Here is a 22,014-nt window from a genome sequence, read left to right on the forward strand (position 1 = left end):
CAGCTAACATCTGGCCAGAGCGTTTAAAAAAAAAAAAAAAAAAAAAAAAAAAAAGAAATGACATGCGGCAGAATGGTTTTTATTGGCATTTTTGCAACAAAAAATATAAAAATAAGTGGTAACCTAGCCTTAATGTCAAGTTTTTTTTGTGTTTCACACACATGAAAAATAATATAATTTGTATTTTCTATAATAAAACAATACAATTTCTCAGATTTTTCTCTTTTTTAATATTCCGTGGCGGAATCTCATGTAGCAAAATACATAATACAATAGGGTCTAAAGTTTTTTCAAGGCATCGCTTGTATGTCCTAGTTTTGTATATAGTGTTCTTTCTGATATACATGCATTTTTTTTATTTGGGATCTACTGTATACTGTTGTTTATACATGTATTTAACTAACATTAATATGAATAATATACAGTTCCTTTCCCTGATTATTTTATATAGTGTCCTATATATGAGTTTTTAATATGTGTATGCACAATGGGGGGCATTTATCAACGGCTTTAGTCATTTTTTTCTTCTAAGTTTGTCGCAAGATTGTCGCAGTTGCGCCTACGCAATTTTCCGTGCGACTTTTCCTCCCGACAGTGAGAAGCAATTTTTTTCTCCCGCTTTTTTTTTAGTTTAAAAACGTTTTTGACTTTTGAATTTTTAAATTTATGAACAGCGAAAGTCGCAAAAAAGTCGCATGCAGCAGAAAACCGGACTATATTTACCCCAGCCATATCCTGGCTTACAAACTCGGCTGAAGTAGTCAAAAATTGAAAAGCCAGGGTTTGCAATGTTTATAAGTGTTTTTCATTAACTTTATAAGCCATAAGGATTTATTAATCAATGTTTTCTCTCTAACACAATAAAGTTTATTTTAGAATTTTCAAAAATGTGACGAGACGTCACATTTTAAAAAGATCATTGCTTAGACAGACATGTTGCAAATTTGCCAATTTAGCAAGAAATGTGTTATATATAGTATGAGGTGCATGTTGATTGGGATTTGGTGGCCCAATTTTTTGTCAACCGCTAGCTACTCTTTTGGCTTGTTTGACGTTTATTTGGAATTTAACATATGTTGTAGCTTATTTTAACAATGAATTTATGTATTTAAAAGGTTTTAAATAAAGTACTTTGCCCTCCCATGCCCGATGTTGCCTTTATCTGGTTTATTACACTAAAATGCTCTGTCTGACATACAGATAGCCTGTCAACAAAGGTCAGGGGGAACTTTACAAACCTGCGTGGGGAAACGTTTTCCTTTTCTGGCCATATTAGACCAAGGCTTAAAATGCCATCAATTTTTCTTGTTGTAAATTTTTTTTAGTTTGCAAAAATGGCTAGGGATTTGTCAATGTACAAACCAAAATTAACATTGTCTTAAACCCTGTCCCTTCTTGAAATTGACTTTAAAAGGGTTGTAGGGGCACAGCGTCCCTTACAAACAATTCCAAATGCTGGGATCCAAACAATGACAGCATGCCCGCACCTGTGACGTCGCACCCGGCGCCTAACACTGAAAGTCTATAACGGGTGTAACAGCTATTATGCCCCCTTCCCATATGCTTTCAGTGAGGCAGTGGGCCGCGACTTCACAGGGACGGCCATGACATCCCATGGTGGCGGAGTGGGCCACGTAAGCCCGATGCCAGCTTTTGTTTACAAGGGCGTGAAAGTGTAGCTTTCTGGAACTGTAAAATTAAAACCCCTTTTACAAAGCAGTATGTTGCGGAGAATCTTGCCACAAATGGAAAAAACGACTGGCACAATGTTGAATTAATGAGGAAAGTAGCCCCAAAGATTGGCCAATCTAACACTCATCACCTTCTAGACACCCATATAAGCAATGTCAATCACTGTTACAAACTAGAAGGGCGGAAAAGGTTGACATACACAATGCAAACATATCCTGACCCCAATTAAAGGAAATCTGTCATTAGTATCACCTGCACAAAAACATGTTACACTGGCTGGTAGTGCGGGTGATGCTGATTAAAACGCTACTTAGAGTGGGAAAAATGGTGCATCGGTTCTGGCAAAATCTTGATTTTTCCTTATCTGGAAAACACAGCCTGGGGGCTTCGTGGGACACAGTGACGTCATTCAAGCCGGGCGGCTGCTCCGTGGGTGGTCCTCCTGGAAGCTGCTTTCTCCATCCTGCTGACATAACAGGCAGACATGAATGGAGTGGCATGAATATTCATTAGCTGGCTGGCTATAGTGACGTCACTATGTCCCACTGAGCCTCCAAGCCTGTGATGTTAGTTGTTAAAAAGATCCAGATTGCTTCGGAATTGCTACACCATTTTACAAAATGTTAGAAGCGTTTTAATCAGCATCATCCACACTACAAGCCTGTGTTACAAGTTTAGTGCGGGTGATGCTGCTGACAGATTTACATTAAAGACCCCCTTAACTGGGGTCATTACACACGAGTTGACAATGGTTGTAGGATTTTGAAATGTTACAAACAGGTCACTTTTCTATATAGAATTGGGTCTGCTTTAAAATTACGTTCATGTGATGCGTGGAATTGTGACTTAGTTGTTTTGGGGGGTAAAACTGTGACAGTATCCCTGCCGGCTCACTCAGTGTTCATTAAGCTTGGCACGGATTGGCCAACTTCAAACATATACGTTAATGATCTCTATCAGAGTGTTTAGGTACTTTAGCCCCAATGGAATTGAACAATAATTCTCAGCCATTAAATGGGAAAGATCCCTATATTAAGGAAATGGGCTCGGATATATGATTGGGGGTAAACAACTGATAAAAACCACAGCAATCTCCCCTGTAAACCTCTTCTCATCTGCAACATAGTTGACACTTGGCCTCCGTCGCAGGGGCTCACCAACCAGTGCAAGCTGGCCGTGACACCTTTGCCCATCCCCTCTGAACATCACGCCCATCCACCCTAAATGTAAGGACATGGGAGGGGACATGGTTGCCGTCACGCCTCTTCCCATATATTTACTTTACAGGGTGTGTGCATGTCTTCTTGAGGGTGCTGGACTTTGACGTCAAGGTATACAGGCAATTGTAGGTAATCCTTTGTGACGGAGCACAAGTGTGCTCCTTGCTGCAAAAGGGAAAGGGCTTCTCAATAGAAAATGTGGGTTTTTCCCCAGATCTGGTACAGCATGCAAATAAAACTGATCCACTATCATGTGTCTGTGAAAGAATAGCAAATCAAACACAATCTTTACTTGTTTATTCCACACAAAAATTTTGAGCAAACAAATGCTAGCAAAAGGTATAGTATACTTCAGAAAAAATTGTACCATTGTTGAACAAGCATAACAGGCACACATTTGCTGAACATCTTTTGATTCCTTTGGCTCAATTCCCTCTTTGCCATCGGCTTTCCAAAAAGAACTTTACAACTTAAAACATGGTGGCTGTTTAAATAACTCGTCCTGAACATGGAACTTACAACTTAATTTGGCTTTTAGTTTTGGGCCAAGTTGGGCGGAAGATTTTATTTTCGGACAGAAAAAATTCACTAACATTATACATTTTGAACCGAATCATTTCAGTAATGCCCAAGCCACAGGAGATTAAGGAGGCAGCAGTTTACATTGTCATGCGGCTTCCTTTCATGTTGACTGTCGAAATACTACATATTTCAAAACTTTAAGGAAAGCGACAAGAGGATTGTAAAATGGAAAAATAACCTTGCCCAAAAAAATCCAGCAAACAGAATACTCTCAAGTGGCATATGAATGCTAGATTTTTAGCACTGTCTGGCATGGGGATGGTGTGCACCCTCCTTCACTTACCCTATCCTAAACTATCGTTTGTTCGGTAACGGTAGTGTTTGTGTAGACCCTAGCATCTTTGCACTTAAAAAGGGGTCGGGCAGGGCCAAAATTTTTCTAACACATCGACTGGCTCTGGCAAGTTATATCCATGTGTAAATTCCTTGGATTTTAACCCCTTAAGGACTGAGCCCTTTTTCACCTTTAGGACTCGGCCATTTTTTGCACATCTGACCACTGTCACTTTAAACATTAATAACTCTGGAATGCTTTTAGTTATCATTCTGATTCCGAGATTGTTTTTTCGTGACATATTCTACTTTAACGTAGTGGTAAAATTTTTTGGTAACTTGCATCCTTTCATGGTGAAAAATCCCAAAATTTGATGAAAAATTTGAAAATTTTGCATTTTTCTAACTTTGAAGCTCTCTGCTTGTAAGGAAAATGGATATTCCAAATATTTTTTTTTTATTCACATATACAATATGTCTACTTTATATTTACTTTTCGAAGACATCAGAGGGCTTCAAAGTTCTGCAGCAATTTTCCAATTTTTCACAAAATTTTGAAACTCGCTTTTTTTCAGGGACCAGTTCAGGTTTGAAGTGGATTTGAAGGGTCTTCATATTAGAAATACCCCATAAATTACCCCATTATAAAAACTTCACCCCCGAAAGTATTCAAAATGACATTCAGTAAGCGTTTTAACCCTTTACGGGTTTCACAGGAATAGCAGCAAAGTGAAGGAGAAAATTCACAATCTTCATTTTTTACACTCGCATGTTCTTGTAGACCCAATTTTTGAATTTTTGCAAGGGGTAAAAAGGAGAAAATTTTTACTTGTATTTGAAACCCAATTTCTCTCGAGTAAGCACATACCTCATATGTCTATGTAAAGTGTTCGGCGGGCGCAGTACAGGGCTCAGAAGGGAAGGAGCGTCAAATGGTTTTTGGGGGGCATGTCACCTTTCGGAAGCCCCTATGGTGCCAGAACAGCAAAAAACCCCACATGGCATACCATTTTGGAAACTAGACCCCTCGGGGAACGTAACAAGGGGTAATGTGAACCTTAATACCCCACAGGTGATTCACAACTTTTGCATATGTAAAAAAAATATAAACATTTTTACCTAAAATGCTTGCTTTCCCTAAAGTTTTACATTTTTAAAAAGGGTAATAGCAGAAAATACCCCCCAAAATTTGAAGCCCAATTTCTCCCGATTCAGAAAACACCCCATATGGGGGTGAAAAGTGCTCTGCTGGCGCACTACAGGTCTCAGAAGAGAAGGAGTCACATTTGGCTTTTTTAAAGCAAATTTTGCTCTGGGGGCATGCCGCATTTAGGAAGCCCCTATGGTGCCAGGACCGCAAAATAACCCCACATGGCATACCATTTTGAAAACTAGAGCCCTCGTGGAATGTAACAAGGGGTTAAGTGAACCTTAATACCCCACAGGCGTTTCACGACTATTGCATATGTAAAAAAAATAAAAAAAAATTTACCTAAAATGCTTCTTTTCCCAAAAACTTTACATTTTTAAAAAGGGTAAAAGCAGAAAATACCCCCTAAAATTTGAAGCCCAATTTCTCCCGAGTACGGCGATACCCCATATGTGACCCTTAACTGTTGCCTTGAAATACGACAGGGCTCCAAATTGAGAGCGCCATGCGCATTTGAGGCCTAAATTAGGGATTGCATAGGGGTGGACATAGGGGTATTCTATGCTAGTGATTCCCAAACAGGGTGCCTCCAGCTGTTGTAAAACTCCCAGCATGCCTAGACAGTCAACGGCTATCTGGCAATACTGGGAGTAGTTGTTTTGCAACAGCTGGAGGCTCCGTTTTGGAAACCGTGGCGAACCAGACGTTTTTCATTTTTATTGGGGAGGGGAGGGGGGCTGTATAGGGGTATGTGTATATGTAGTGTTTTTTACTTTTCATTTTATTTTTTTGTGGTAATGTAGTGTAGTGTTTTTAGGGTACAGTCGCACGGGCGGGGGTTCACAGTAGTTTCTCGCTGGCAGTTTGAGCTGTTGCAGAAAATTTGCTGCAGCTCCAACTTGCAGCCAGATACTTACTGTAATCCTCCGCCCATGTGAGTGTACCCTGTACATTCACATTGGGGGGGACATCCAGCTGTTGCAAAACTACAACTCCCAGCATGCGCTGACAGACTGTACATGCTGAGAGTTTTAGTTTTGCAACAGCTGTAGGCACACTGGTTATGTATCACGGAGTTTGTGACCTTACTCAGTGTTTCAAAACCAGTGTGCCTCCAGCTGTTGCAAAACTACAACTCCCAGCATGTACGGTGCATGGTGTAAGGTGACTGCTGGGAGTTGTAGTTTGCAACAGCTGGAGGCACACCGGTCGTGAAACACTGAGTTAGGTAAAAAAAAACTCTAAGTTTCACAACCAGTGTGCCTTCAGCTGTTGCAAAACTACAACTCTCAGCAGTCACCGACAGTCAACGGGCATGCTGGGAGTTGTAGTTATGCAACCAGCAGATGCACCACTACAACTCCCAGCATGCACTTTAGCTGTTTGTGCAAGCTGGGAGTTGTAGTTATACAACAGCTGAAGGTACACTTTTCCATAGAAAAAATGTGCCTCCAGCTGTTGCAAAACCATAAGTCCCAGCATGCCCATAAGGGCATGCTGGGAGTTGTGGTGGTCTGCCTCCTGCTGTTGCATAACTACAGCTCCCAGCATGCCCTTTTTGCATGCTGGGAGCTGTTGCTAAGCAACAGCAGGAGGCTGTAACTCACCTCCTGCTGCTGCTCCATCACAGGACTGTCCCTCGCCGCCGCCGACGCTCCTGGGGCCCCGATCCCAACATGGACGCCGGGGATCGGGGTCCCCAGCACCCGGGGTCGTCTTCCCGCACCCGCTCACGCCCTCCGGAAGAGGGGCGGAGTGGGTGCGGGAGTGACGCCCGCAGCAGGCGCCCTGATTGGTCGGCCGGTAATCCGGCCGACGAATCAGGGCGATCGTGAGGTGGCACCAGTGCCACCTCACCCCTGCAGGCTCTGGCTGTTCGGGGCCGTCAGAGACGGCCCCGAACAGCCAGTAATTCCGGGTCACCGGGTCACTGGAGACCCGATTGACCCGGAATCGCCACAGATCGCTGGACTGAATTGTCCAGCGATCTGCGGCGATCGCCGACATTGGGGGGCATAATGACCCCCCTGGGCGATATGCCGGGATGCCTGCTGAATGATTGGATATGGATACACCCTGCGTCCTTAAGGACTCGGGATGCAGGGCGTATCCATACGCCCTGCGTCCTTAAGAGGTTAAAATTTGAAACCTTATCATAGTTATTAAAATCCAATGTTTAGAGTCAAACCACTCAATGATGATGTCACGTCCTGGGAGCTGTGCATGATGGGAGAATATCCCGATAGGAACTGCACAACTCCCGGGACGTGACAACATTGAGCTGTTAGACAGAAAACCACAACTCAACTTTTGAAGCTAATAACTATGGGAAGGATTCTGAGTTTGAAGACAAAGTAATAAAAAAATCTGTTTAACTTGACACAGCAAGTTGATCCTTAGGAAAAAGTCTTGGCCTATCATTACACTTTTAACTAAACAGACAAACTCAAAATGTAAACCGGTCTCTTCCACTGGTTTCTCACGCGCTAAGAAAACTGTGTCCCTAGCAAAAGTGTGGACGCCACTTCCCCTGGACTACAAACTTTTGGGGCAAAAGTCAGGTTGGGTATGCCTGTAGTCCCAAACACTACAACTAAATCCTAGCCTCTTTGAGGGGGTGTTACCCAGCTCGCAGAGAATAACCCCGTGGTGGTTTGGAGAAGAGCTCGCAGGGGTAAAAGCCAGCTTCACAACGGCACTCAGACCTTTTACCCAAGACATTTACCCAAACAAAGGTGCAAAATAACTTTAGCACAGGAGAAACCCCTTACTGACCAAACCCTAAGGCTAGGTTCACACTACGTTTTGGAAATCCCTTTCACGGATAAGGTTTGTAGCGGGGGGGGGGGGGGGGGGGGAGTTCGGGATTGCTGCGCCCGCTTGCAAACGTATGCTGACACTGTATTCTATTCTTTTTGATGTGGCGACCGTAGAGAAATGCGGCCTCCGATAGGCTGCTTTTTCGCCCGTATGCAGTTACCCGCCCGTAGGGCCAAACGTGGTTGACCACGTTTTTGCCTGCGGTTGGAAAAACGCATACGGGTGAAAACGCAGCCGACCGGAGACTATGTTTAAATCGGGTCGGCACAATAAAAAGGATTGAACACGGTATACGCCTACGTTTGTGTGCGGGCGCTGCGATTTCACCCCCCCTACAAAACGTATACGGGAACAGTATTTACAAAATGTATTGAGAACCTACCCTAATTTTGCCTGTTAAACAAAAAAATTGGAGTTAGGGGCGTGGGGCTACAAAATATTAATCCATCAGGATTGATTTCTGAATTAGGGTTTCCACTGATTTCTCTAAATGGCAGAGATGTTTATCAATGTTTTCACCCATAGATTCCAGCTTAGACTGTAGCATGTCAAGGTTGCTTTGAATTCTGCCTTCCATCTCGGCAAGATGGGCATCAAAGCTTTGAGGGATATTTGGCCCTTGACTGGAGGAACTCATGGGGTCGTCTGGAATGGGTTCCAAAGTTAGGGTGATCAATTCTTCGCCACTTTGGGATGCACCCTAAAAAACAATGGATAAAAATACCCTTAGTGTACCTTTGTATTTTAAAAATCACTTTCTCTATGCTAATTATTCTGAAAGGGAATGTTTACACAATGATCTTGTTATGTTGCAATTTAATTGGGTAATGTAGGGCTTACACCCAATTTGAAAAAACTTGACACCATCACCGGGTCACTACTATGCTTGCATGACATTAAGCACCCATAAGAGAATCAGGGAATGCACATGCTTACTCCTGAATTCACAAACTTTGACTGGTTGATTGCGCCCCTTCAGCATTGTAAACCATTAGAGTGCAGCATGCATTGGCTAAATTTACCATGGAACTTTGAGAGTGCAAGTTTATGGTCAAAGACCATGGCATTTTGGTATACTCTCAAATTGTCCGACGGGCTAAAGAAAAGTCAGTCTTGAACCTTTCTTAAATTTAGAAATGTGTTTTGGCTTGCCTTTATTAGTTGTTGGCTTCGGGAATTGAGATCATTTTTTAAATGCAAGTTTTGACATAGTTAATGACAATTAGAGCTTAACAGTGTGTAAGTATTTACCTGGGCATCATTGGTCACCGGGGTAGGGTCTTGCACTGCAAGTTCGAGCCTTTCCAGTCTGGTAGGTTGGATGGGTGCTTTGGCTTTATCTGTGTGGGTGAGAATTTTTGGTGAAAAGCTTGGCAAGGCTGAGTTAACACTACGTTTTTTGAAAAAGGTTACCGAATGCGGTTGGTGGGTGGGGAGGGGGGGGGGTTGCAGCAGATGAAGGCCTCCGTATCCAGAGACCTTAGGTAATGAATTTCAAAGTGCCGTCCGTATGGAAATGCGTCCTCTGGTTGTCAGCCTTTTCCACCATATGTGGTTTCCCTTCTGAAGGCAAAAATGTGGGTGACCACTTTTTTGCATCCGTTTGGGAAGCCACATTAAGGCAGCAATGCTGACATTTTTTCCCTGTGTTACTTTCACGTTGTTCACATAGACAAGCCTTACATACAGTTTCCGCAGACGGATGCGTTTGTGCGGCGCTCCTCCCCACTTCACCCCACCGCTAAAAACCTTTTCTGGGGTCACGATTTCAAAAACATAGGGTGAACAAAGCCCAATCATTTGGACTTAACATTGCAATTTTCTCAATATATGCATTTTTTTACTTACCTCTAGCTATCTTGCGCTTGATGCTTTCGTAGGTGTCCCTCTCTCTAACTTTTAAATCCGAGTAGCGTTTCTGTATTTGACGCTCCGAATGTGTGACTCCAAACTTTTTCTCCATTTCACAGACTAAGTCCTGTAAAATGCTGGCTTTATTGCTGTTGATTGAGCCTCTTTCGCCAAAGCCATATTCCCTTTCTTCCATGTATGCCACTAAGAAAATGAATTCTGCCCGAGAAAATGGGGGAGATCGTTTACGGGTAGTCTGAGCTGGGGTTTCAGTGGAACTTTCTGCAAACCAAAAAATATAGGTTGGGACAAACAATGTAAATAACGTAGCAATCACACTGAAACCTAGGTGCTTTTAAGTGCCACAACTTTTTTTTAAAACCCTGTAAATACGCCAGACGTATGGGTACATTGTTGGATACGGAAGCATGATAGAAGGCATCGTTACACAGTTAACCCGCGTTATTTCACGCTGTGCCCACAGTGAGAGTGTAGCTTGGTCATGGCCCTGAAAATGCCCCACCTTGATCGCAGTGGCCAGCACTCTTGAACAATATTGCAGTGCACTGTAAGCCGATCTGCCAAGCTAAGTTAGCCCTCAAAAAATCGCCTCGGACCAAATGAGGCTGGTTGTGTACACAGCACTCGATACACGGCCTCCAGAGCAGCTGGAGCACAGAAGGATGTTCTCTTTCCTTTTCAAGCGTTTTCCCTTAGGTGATGGAATGTTTGAAGCCTGTGATCCAGGATACTGCCTTGAATTACCATTACGAATGATGGTTCCTTTAACCCCTTAAGGACCGAGCCCTTTTTCACCTTAAGGACCAGAGCCTCTCGAGTAAGCACATACCTCATATGTCTATGTTAATTGTTCAGTGGGCACAGTAGAGGGCTCAGAAGGGAAGGAGCGACAAATGGTTTTTGGGGGGCATGTCACCTTTAGGAAGCCCTTATGGTGCCAGGACAGCAAAAAAAAAAATGGCATACCATTTTGGAAACTAGACCCCTCAGGGAACGTAACAAGGGGTAAAGTGAACCTTAATACCCTACAGGTGTTTCACGACTTTTGCATATGTAAAAAAAAATTATTTTTTTTTTACCTAAAATGTTTGGTTTCCCAAAAAGTTTACATTTTTAAAAAGGGTAATAGCAGAAAATACCCCCCAAAATTTGAAACCCAATTTCTTCCGATTCAGAAAACACCCCATATGGGGGTGAAAATTGCTCTGCTGGCGCACTACAGGTCTCAGAAGAGAAGGAGTCACATTTGGCTTTTTGAAAGCAAATTTTGCTCTGGGGGCATGCCGCATTTAGGAAGCCCCTATGGTGCCAGAACAGCAAAAAAAAAACATGGCATACCATTTTGGAAACTAGACCCCTCGGGGAACGTAACAAGGGGTAATGTGAACCTTAATACCCTACAGGTGTTTCACGACTTTTGCATATGTGAAATATTTTTTTTTTTTTTACCTAAAATGCTTGGTTTCCCAAAATTTTTACATTTTTAAAAAGGGTAATAGCAGAAGACACCCCCAAAAATTTGAAGCCCAATTTCTCTTAATTCAGAAAACACCCCATATGGGGGTGAAAAGTGCTCTGCTGGCGCACTACAGGTCTCAGAAGAGAAGGAGTCACATTTGGCTTTTTGAAAGCAAATTTTGCTCTGGGCGCATGCCGCATTTCGGAAGCCCCTATGGTGCCAGGACAGCAAAAAAAAAAACACATGGCGTACCATTTTGGAAACTAGACCCCTCGGGGAACGTAACAAGGGGTTAAGTGAACCTTTATACCCCACAGGTGTTTCATGACTTTTGTATATGTAAAAAAAAATTTTTTTTTTTTACCTAAAATGTTGGTTTCCCAAAAATTTTACATTTTTAAAAAGGGTAATAGCAGAAAATCACCCCCAAAATTTGAAGCCCAATTTCTCCCGAGTACGGCGATACCCCATATGTGACCCTTAACTGTTGCCTTGAAATACGACAGGGCTCCAAAGTGAGAGCGCCATGTGCATTTGATGCCTAAATTAGGGACTTGCATAGGGGGTGGACATAGGGGTATTCTACGCCAGTGATTCCCAAACAGGGTGCCTCCAGCTGTTGTAAAACTCCCAGCATGCCTAGACAGTCAGTGGCTATCTGGCAATACTGGGAGTAGTTGTTTTGCAACAGCTGGAGGCTCCGTTCTGGAAACAGTGGCGTACCAGACGTTTTTCATTTTTATTGGGATGGGGGGCTGTGTAGGGGTATGTGTATATGTAGTGTTTTTTACTTTTTATTTTGTGTTAGTGTAGTGTTTTTAGAGTACAGTCACACGGGCGGGGGTTCACAGTAGTTTCTCGCTGGCAGCTTGAGCTGCAGCAGAAAATTTGCCGCAGCTCAAACTTGCAGCCGGATACTTACTGTAATTCTCCGCCCATGTGAGTGTACCCTGTACGTTCACATTGGGGGGGGGGGGGAAACATCCAGCTGTTGCAAAACTACAACTCCCAGCATGTACGGTCTATCAGTGGATGCTGGGAGTTGTAGTTTTGCAACCGCTGGAGGCTCCGTTTTGGAAACAGTGGCGTACCAGACGTTTTTCATTTTTATTGGGGAGGGGGGCTGTGTAGGGGTATGTGTATATGTAGTGTTTTTTACTTTTTATTTTATTTTGTGTTAGTGTAGTGTTTTTAGGGTACAGTCGCACGGGCGGAGGGTTCACAGTAGTTTCTCGCTGGCAGTTTGAGCAGCAGCAGAAAATTTGCCGCAACTCAAACTTGCAGCCGGATACTTACTGTAATCCTCCGCCCATGTGAGTGTACCCTGTACGTTCACATGGGGGGGGGGAAATACCTCCAGCTGTTGCAAAACTACAATTCCCAGCATGTACGGTCTATCAGTGCATGCTGGGAGTTGTAGTTTTGCAACAGCTGGAGACACACAGGTTGTGAAACACCGAGTTTGGTAACAAACTCAGTGTTTTGCAACCAGTGTGCCTTCAGCTGTTGCAAAAGCTACAACCCCCAGCATGTACAGACAGCGGAAGGGCATGCTGGGTCTTGTAGTTATGCAACAGCCGGAGGCATACTACATTGGCTGGGGATGCTGGGGATTGTAGTTATGCATCAGCTGGAGACACACTGGTTTGCTACTTAACTCAGTGTGCCTTCAGCTGTTGCAAAACTACAACTCTCAGCAGTCACCGACAGCCAACGGGCATGCTGGGAGTTGTAGTTATGCAACCACCAGATGCACCACTACAACTCCCAGCATGCACTTTAGCTGATTGTGCAAGCTGGGAGTTGTAGTTATACAACAGCTGAAGGTACACTTTTCCATAGAAAGAATGTGCCTCCAGCTGTTGCAAAACCATAAGTCCCAGCATGCCCATAAGGGCATGCTGGGAGTTGTGGTGGTCTGCCTCCTGCTGTTGCATAACTACAGCTCCCAGCATGCCCTTTTTGCATGCTGGGAGCTGTTGCTAAGCAACAGCAGGAGGCTGTCACTCACCTCCTGCTGCTGCTCCACGATGCCGCCGCACAGGTCAGTCCCTCGCCGCCACCGTCGCTCCTGGGGCCCCGATCCCAACAGGGACGCCGGGGATCGGGGTCCCCAGCACCGGGGGTCGTTTTCCCGCACCCGCTCACGTCCTCCGGAAGAGGGGCGGAGCGGGTTGCGGGAGTGACACCCGCAGCAGGCGCCCTGATTGGTCAGCCGGGAATCCGGCCGACGAATCAGGGCGATCGTGAGGTGGCACCAGTGCCACCTCACCCCTGCTGGCTCTGGCTGTTCGGGGCCGTCTCTGACGGCCCCGATCAGCCAGTATTTCCGGGTCATCGGGTCACTGGAGACCCGATTGACCCGGAATCCGCCGCAGATCGCTGGACTGAATTGTCCAGCGATCTGCGGCAATCGCCGACATGGGGGGACATAATGATTTCAGCAGGCATCCGGCTCCGGCTCCCCTCCGGCTAGCGGCGGGGGCCGGAAATGCTCAGGGCGTATCCATACGCCCTCGGTCCTTAAGGACTTGGAAACGGGGGCGTATGGATACGCCCTATGTACTTAAGGGGTTAATAGTAACCCACATCATTGACATATGAGTTTATCCACGTGACCTTCTGAATTAGTTCTCTTCCGCTGTTACATACCTGAGCACCGCTGTTACATACCGTGCATCAGTGCTGTTTGGAGAGGCATTTGAATTCTGCAAATGTTGCTAGATGTTGAGGCCGCGTGCATATACACATAAATAGGTGCCTCCAATGCTGCCACTGCTCACCACTCAGCTGGCCCCCTCTGCCGCATGGGTATGTGTGCCCCCCGCCTTTAAAGTTGCGTTCCGGTCTCTCCTCATAGCGCCCCCGCTGCCTCAAGTTCCCTCACCCCGCAGCCGTAGCCACATACAGATCCCTCAACCCCCTGCCAAGGCCGCTTACATGTCCCCCCACAAATACTCCACTCCCCAGCTTTTGGAACATTTACTTGCAAAAGCAGGATGTGTGGTTGTGATGTCACAACCACACCACATGAATGATAGTATAACTAAGGTGGCGTACGCTGACTCCCATATACTTGCATGGAGGTGGAATTACCGTATTACATTTTTTTTTTTTTTTAAACATAGAGGGGGTGTGGCGGAACTAAATAGGCTTTTGGAACAGTGGAGTACCCCTTTATAGGTCTCCTGAAATCTAACTTGGCCACTATCATTTGAATAGGGGATAAGTTGTAGATCTCGGGTGGGGCCCTAGCGCTGTGGACACCCGGAAACACAAGTAAAGAGCATGGTCTTTCAGACAGAGCGACGCGTCCCAACCCCCGCTTGTAGCAGGGCCGCCACGCCCCCTCCATTCATCTCTATGGGAGAGCTGTGCGGCCTCCGCTCCGGGCGGGGGTCGTGATGCGCCGCTCTCTAGAGCCTCCGCTCCAGCCACCTGAGTCCGGGGGGACACAGCACTCGGGCCCCCAGCAATCTGCAACTTATCCCCTATACTACTGATAGTGGATAAGATGTATTTCATGAGACATGTCCTATAATGGTTGCCATACATACACATGTTCTGTTAGCCTACAGGAATGCTTACCAGCCTCGGTATTGGAATCTGACATTTTGCTTGCAGTCTTCAAAAGATGGGCTTCCGGTAAGCAATGAAGTCGGGACTTCCACAGCTCTCTAGGAAGAAACAAAACAATTTTGTAGAGTGTGAATTCTGTAGAGTGTGCAATTTGCAAGTTTGCTAAGCATTCTTTAGGGGTTAGGCCTGCTCTGGTATCATTACACATTAACATTAAGTTCGCTGTGCTATTTTTTAGGGGGCAGTCTGGTCTGCTTTTTTATCTTACCTCTTTCCCTAAAGCCCCACATTTCCCCCCATGGCTAATGTTTGCAATACTCACACTTTGGCCCTCATTTACTAAGAAAATCGGGTTGTAAGTCTATGTTGCTTTCTTACCCGACTGCTTTTTTCCCCTGGTATTTATTATTATGTCGCATCCTGTTTGTCGCACGTGGGTTTTGTTGGTTTTGGTTTCCAACTCCTCTGAGCTGTCAGGAAAAAATCCACAACAATACAACAAATTCGGGTTGGAAACCTTTATAAATACGTGGTAAAGCTCAGAAATGTCGGGTTATGCCCCTTTTTCAGGTTTGGGAGAATCCACATCGGGTCCGTCGGGAAAAAATGTTGCATCATGTCGCAGACTGGCGCACGATGTCTGCGACATGGCGCAGACTAAGATGCGACAAAAAAACCTGACAAAAGAGGTCGGGTTCAGAATAGTAAATGAGGGCCTTTGTGTCGGCTTCTGTTTTTTTTCTAGCAATTCAATGGCTGAGGGTATTCCGCAGTGTCTCCTCTTGCTTGTGGTGGCGCGCAGGCTGGCTTCCAGACTGTTCTGTGCACTGGGTAGATGTTTCGTTGTAATTGGATGTCTAGCATTGTGAGTTGTGTTTGGTTGGTTTTCGTGCGTATTTTCGCAGCGTGACATGCAACATTCGCATCGCATTGCGAAAAAAAAAAAAGGCGCACACACATACATGACAGGAAACCACTGAGCAGACAGTCGACTACCTTTGAGAGCCAAAAGGTGTTAACATTTTGACAAAAGTAAGTTCAAAATCCGTTGTAGGTTGTTGGGGTGTAGATTAACAACATAAATCAATGAGACCTTAATGGTAAACCCCTAAAAATCCGAAAAGATTAATTGCATAAAGTTTGATGTACTGCTTCCCCTAAATCTTACCTCAAAAAACTATCTGTAACTTTACATGGTGAAAACCAAAGCATCCTGGATAGGGAGACCTCAACCAAGTACACCAGCCTTAATACAAATTTGTCCCAAATTTGCAGAACGCTAAAAAACCATGTGTAATTCCAATGTGACCGCCAACCACAAAACTAACATTATAGACAAAATAACGTACAGTACACCATACCACAAGCCAAAAACGTGGACCATGGGGCACAAAAAGGAAAACAATTTGAGGCGCATGCTGTCAGTTGGGGCAGAAAATACGTTGACAAAAATAACCCCCCCTCCCCCCCCCCCCAAAAAAAAAAAAAAAGTTCCAACAAAAAGGAACCAAAAGAGAACTTCTCCACGTATTAACACATATTGGTTATCAGGACAACAGAAAAGTAAATTCTGGCAATTGACAAGAGGTGGGAAGGGGGAGGGGGGCCCATCACAAAGCTTACTGGTACACCAGTTAAATGCAAGAGGTTCTGGAAAAACAAGATGCTGGTCAAACCCCCTGCCAGCACTACAGACTGCATTTCCTGTGGTTGACCCTGGACCAAACTCTGGGTATGCACTGAGGTTAATAAGCACCACAGGCAAATTATTTGAAATGGTTCACCAACTGAATTAAAAACCAAGAAGGCACAGATTACTTTTAACATTATACTATGCCCATGGTAAAATTGGATTTAATGTGAGAGAGCATTTAACGGGATGATTCCATGAGTCAGTACATGTGTCCTCCTTGAACAAACGCAAGCCAATTTTGGTTTAGAAACAATACAAACAATAGGAAGACTATGAGCCGTCCACAAAATTATTTACCGGAGTTTATTAACAAAAAGTAGATGGCCCACCATAGGCCAAAACGTGATTGGGCACATGTTGGATGAAACGGTGCGCAAACTCCTTTTGAGCCAAATTCTGCTGTCCAGTGTCCGAAATTCATACAAGGCAGCAGCACAACAGGCATTACATTGGGTTGTTGGCCGCCGGTAGACCACACACCCTCGACCCCAAGATGGGTACAGATTGTGTGAAGGGCAAACGCCGTTCCACAGTGTAAACATAGCATAAGTCTATGCCTGCTCAAATTGGCTTGGCAATTAAACAGTCATGGAATGGACAATTCTAGCATGGAAACCTTACCTTGGGATTCCAGGACAGATATTTATTTTGCTCCAAGTTAGTCTGGGACTTGTCAAGTAATAGGTCAAGTTGATCATCCTAATTCATAGAAGTTTATTTATGATGGGTGGGATGGTTCGAAGCCTCCCCATTGATTGATCCATTAACTGTTTTTTGGGACATTGATACAAATCTAAAGCAATCGTTAAGGATCTCAAAAGCGTCATTTAAAAAGGTTAGTCTGAAGTTCTAACTACTACATTCGTTCAATTTTCCCCAATAGGTCAATAACTCTTGGAATGGCTTTGCCAGTTACCATAGTAATAATGAGAGGACAGAACAATGCCACCATGCATCTTCCGCCACCAAGGCCACGCCAAACGAGAAAGGATCGCTTGTTTAAACCAAGGCTAGACTTGAGCTCTTTTACAGACGAGGAAGTAGTGAAACACTTTCGTCTGACCAAGGCAGCAATTAATCAGCTTTATGAGGAGCTAAAACAACGCATAGGCTGCAAAAGTCACAGAAGTCATGCCATCTCTGGTATCTCCAAACTTCTTGCAGTACTCCATTTTTTTGCAAGCGGATCATTCCAGTATTCCATTGCGTCGAAAATGGGTTTCACGCAACCCACTTTTAGTAGGTGTCTGAGGCAGGTGGTGGATGCCATAGTTGCACTTAGTAAGAACTACATCAAATTTCCATACAATGCTTTGGAGCGTGATGTAATCAAGCAGATTTTTTATGAGAAATATGGCATGCCATTAACTATTGGTTTAATTGATTGCACTCACATTGCACTAATTCCAACCAATGCAGAGGAGCAAAGCTATCGGAACAGAAAAAGTTTCCATTCCCTTAATGTCCAAATGATCTGTGGACCCAGTGGTGAAATTTTGGATGTAGTTGCCTGTTTTCCAGGAGGCACTCAAGATGCTTTTGTGCTGAGTAGTAGTGGGATTGGCCAAATCTTCCAAAGTGGTTACTTTCAAGATGACATTTTATTAGGTAAGTGTTGTTGGTAGCCTTTGAAATCATTTGTCAATCTTTGAAGATTGTTTAGATTTCAAATTTGAAAAAGACAAACAAGAATTGTCTATTCCCAAGTGGGGATCAATGGAGGAGATGTAAGCTAACATTTGAAGAGGCCATGTTGATTAGTTGTCTTCTCTTTCAATAAGTACTTTTAAAGTGTGCAAGTTGTATTCTGCTTGATTGCTAGAGGCAACTTGACCATTTATCCTAGCCACATGATTAAAATGTTCTCTTCCATTGTTACTGAATATATATATATTTTTAAAAACACTTTCAGTATTGCTAGTTGGATGATGCTTGTTCTAGAATATTTTCATTATAATTTGTGTTTTTAGACGTAACAATTACATTCCAAATGTGTGGATGGCATGTAAACTTTAGGTAAGGGCTTTCAAAGTGCGCAATCCGTCCTAAAAAGGATAACCCCTAACTAAAAGCGTAACAAAATTCTAAAATTTTTGGCAATATCAACCTTCAGGGCTCATCGAACACTTGGATGTCTTACCAATGTTCAACTTGCTGAAAATGGAAACATGAGTCCACTAAAAAATCTTGCTAGCAAAAATGAGACGAACCTTGGTTGAAAATTCAATGTGCTCGGATAAGAAAGGTAGTGTTTCCTGATGTTGGGCTCCGGACATAGGTGAATGCTGGACGAATCTCTTCATTAATGAGACCACAACTGCGGCCAAGTTTGAATCAGTACAATGGCATGAGGAGACTATTGGTTGGGGACAATGGACAGGGGAACACAGCAAGCAGCTTTCACCCTGACCGTGGCCCACCAGCATGGGCTACCGTACAGCGTTCTAGCTTCGAGCACAGAGAAAAGACAAATGTCCCAGTCACTGATTCAAATCAAACATGGTTACATGATTTTCTAAGTGAGTCTGTCATCATCCTCACCGGCCCTAAACAAGGTACACACCTCCTGATATCTTCCGCATTTAATTAATGAAATTATTTTCATTTACTTTTGGGGAAATTCTTTGCGTTGTGCTCCGTAAGGCTGGGTTCGGATATATCAGTTGACCGGCGCAGTTTCCCTACGGCGTGCACCGGAGGGAAACTGATGCTCGAACTGATCCCATTTATTTGAATGGGACTGTTCACAATCATCCAGCCTCTCAAATTTGATGCCGGATGGTTTGAAACACCAAAGGACACCGTGCAGGTGAATGCAGCGTGCTGCGTTACCCTGTCTGTTGCCCAGAAACAATGGACACCGCATGCCATACAACTTATTACAAGTTGTCATCAGCTGTGACATCAGTTGCGTCGAGATTTTGGTTGAGTTCCCCTATGTCGGATGGCGGACATATGGGAACCCAGCCTAAGGCTGGGTTCACATATGTCCTCCATCGGGCACACGGGAACTCAGCCTAAATCTCGACGCAACTGATGCCACGCTTGCGGCGTCCATTGGTTCTGGGCAACGGACAGGGGAACACAGCAAGCTACGTTCCCCTGTCCGGTGCCCTCCGGCATGTCCAACCATCCAGCGCTAAAATTGAGACACTGGATGATTGGGAACTGTCCCATTCAAATGAATGGCAGCAGTTCGAGCATCAGTTTCCCTTTGTTGCACGCGGGAGGGAAACTGTGCAGAACGACTGTTATATGTGAACTCACCCCTAGTTGTCCGCAGCTGCCTCCATTTGGCCTCTAACTTTACGGGAAGCAATTTTGGGAAACGCTACAACGTTTATCCTGCGGTCAGAATCTTTTAAAACAGCATCCCAACCACTACAAGGCAGGCTTCAAAGTTCCTTGAGGGTCATGCTGATTACAGAATTCTTTACAGGTGACAACGGTTATCGGTTAACCCCTTGGTTGCTTACACCATACCTTGCACCACGGACAGATGCCCCGCAGAGCTTCAATACTGCACACAAGAGAACACGAAGCATGGTAGAACGTGTTTTTGGACAGATTAAATCCCGCTTTAGATGCCTTGATGTTACAGGGGGGGGGGGGGGGGCACTGCTGTACAACCCTGTTTTGGTTGGGAAAATAGTGTTGTCCTGTGCAGTTCTTCACAATATTGCTCTCCTCCATCAAATTCCCATATAAATTGCTTCCGACCTCCGTGCTAGCATAGACATGTAATGGGGCATGAAAGTTCCCAGGCTGGTAATGACAAAAGAAATGAAATTGCGTTCAATTTCTTTTCCCGTTAAGTCCAAACTTTCAAACTTACCGCTTTATTACAGTTGTAATGTTTGTGGATGCAAATATTTTTATTTTCTGATTTTTTAAGACTATGCTAATAAACCTCCAAAAAATTGTCACACCATATCTTAGGGTTGGAAAATTTATTAGTCACAAACTTGTCATGCCCGTGTTTATGTTTTTATGGTAATTGGAGACCCCGTTCAAAACTAAACACTATTTCTAGTTAAAACATTGACGTACACTTATTATAACAACCAAATGCAAACAATGTAAAGACCACTAACAATCACACGTCATTTCAAATTTTAAAGTGATTATTTTTTAGCTGTTTTGTTTGGGGGGGGGGGGGGGGGTTGTGATCTATTTTGAGCCTGATGGCCTGGACCTAACTTTTTTTTCAATGCCAAAGTGTGGGGGGCTACTGAGTCCGAGTTAACAGCAACGTCTTCCATTGCAAGTTCTTTCTTACATGAGATCAAAAATTGTGCGGACAAACTGCAATGTGCATTATTATCCATCATTAAGTCATTTTGATTAGGCAAAGTAGCCAGTTGGGGAAGGGGTAAAGTTAAATCAATTGGTTGGCCAGATAAGCTATCGTCATCCTCCAAAATCGATTCCGCCTAACTAATACTATGTGTGGCATTGGACCTTACTGTGGTTATAGATGTGGCACTAATGACGAAGGCGATACTTGGAGTATATGTGAGTCTATATCTTCAGGTTCAGTGGTTTGCCCTGTTGGTGGTCTATTTGTTGCCCTTGATGCTACATTTGCATTGCGTTTTTGGGGGGTTTCCTGTAAGATCTGGGCAATTTGATTTAGACTAGACATGTGCAATTCGGTTCGGCACGAATGTCTAAATTACCAAATTTTACCGTTTTCGTGCATTCGGACCGATCCGAATGCACGAAAACATATTTTGAACATTCCCGAATAGCCACGATAATACGAATAGCAAAGTAACGAATACATTCGTTATTTCCCGACCATAGCGAATGCATTCGTTATCCGTAAACGAACGTGAAGAATTTGTTCTGATAACAAAGATAATAAAAAGGATACAGGTAGTTTGATTTTTCGGATACATTCGGTATTCGGGTACATTCGGTAAATCTTTTTATTCTTTTTTTGGACTTTAGCGATCCTAAAAAAATATGGAGATACCTTTTTTATTAAAATTTCGTAGGGTATCATAAAAAAATCATAATAAAAAAGATACAGTGGTGATGGAAAAAATTGTATCTAATGAAATGTATCTTTTTTATTATGAAATGTTTATTCATTTTTAAACAGGGATCAATTTATGTGAGCGGGTAAAGCACTAAAAATGTAGCCGACAATAATGAAAATGTAGTGTGTGCGTGTTTTTCACTTTTTTTAAAAACATTTTTTAGGTAGTACTACTACTCCCAGCATGGAACACACTCTTCCATGATGGGAGTAGTAGTTACCTGTACTAATTGACAGATCGCAGGGGTCCCTTGCGATCCTCTTGTATAAAGTATAGATGCGGCGGCTGCTCTTCTATGGTCCCCTGCACTCACGTATATATACACATATTCATATTTCCCGCAGAGCTGTGATTGGCCAGATGGTTCCAGCCAATCACAGCTCTCTGTGAGAAATAGGAATATGTGTATATATACGGCAGTGCAGGGGACCATAGAAGAGCGGCCGCCGCATTCATACATTATACTGGAGGATCGCAGCGGGCGTCAGGAGTGATACCCGCAGTGATCTTCCCTTTACTACAAGTACTACCACTCCCAACATGGAGTACACTCTGCTCCATGCTGGGAGCTGTAGTACCTGCATTAATAGACCGATCGCAGCGGGTGTCAGAAGATACACTCGCTGCCA

At 43.9% G+C, this 22,014-nt stretch overlaps 1 protein-coding gene across 1 annotated transcript; it reads right to left on the bottom strand.

Annotated features, from left to right (window-relative positions):
• Positions 1 to 8,089: 8,089 nt before the first annotated feature.
• On the bottom strand, positions 8,090 to 14,733 carry LOC130356096 (uncharacterized). Its single transcript, XM_056557137.1, has 4 exons — positions 14,657 to 14,733; positions 9,586 to 9,870; positions 8,989 to 9,077; positions 8,090 to 8,437 (listed from the first exon to the last, which is right to left on the bottom strand). Exons 1-4 carry the CDS (start codon positions 14,679 to 14,681, stop codon positions 8,177 to 8,179), a joined length of 660 nt encoding a protein of 219 aa, XP_056413112.1. The 5' UTR covers positions 14,682 to 14,733; the 3' UTR covers positions 8,090 to 8,176.
• Positions 14,734 to 22,014: the final 7,281 nt, after the last annotated feature.

This window comes from Hyla sarda, chromosome 2, assembly GCF_029499605.1.
Source record: "Hyla sarda isolate aHylSar1 chromosome 2, aHylSar1.hap1, whole genome shotgun sequence".
NCBI lineage: Eukaryota > Metazoa > Chordata > Amphibia > Anura > Hylidae > Hyla > Hyla sarda.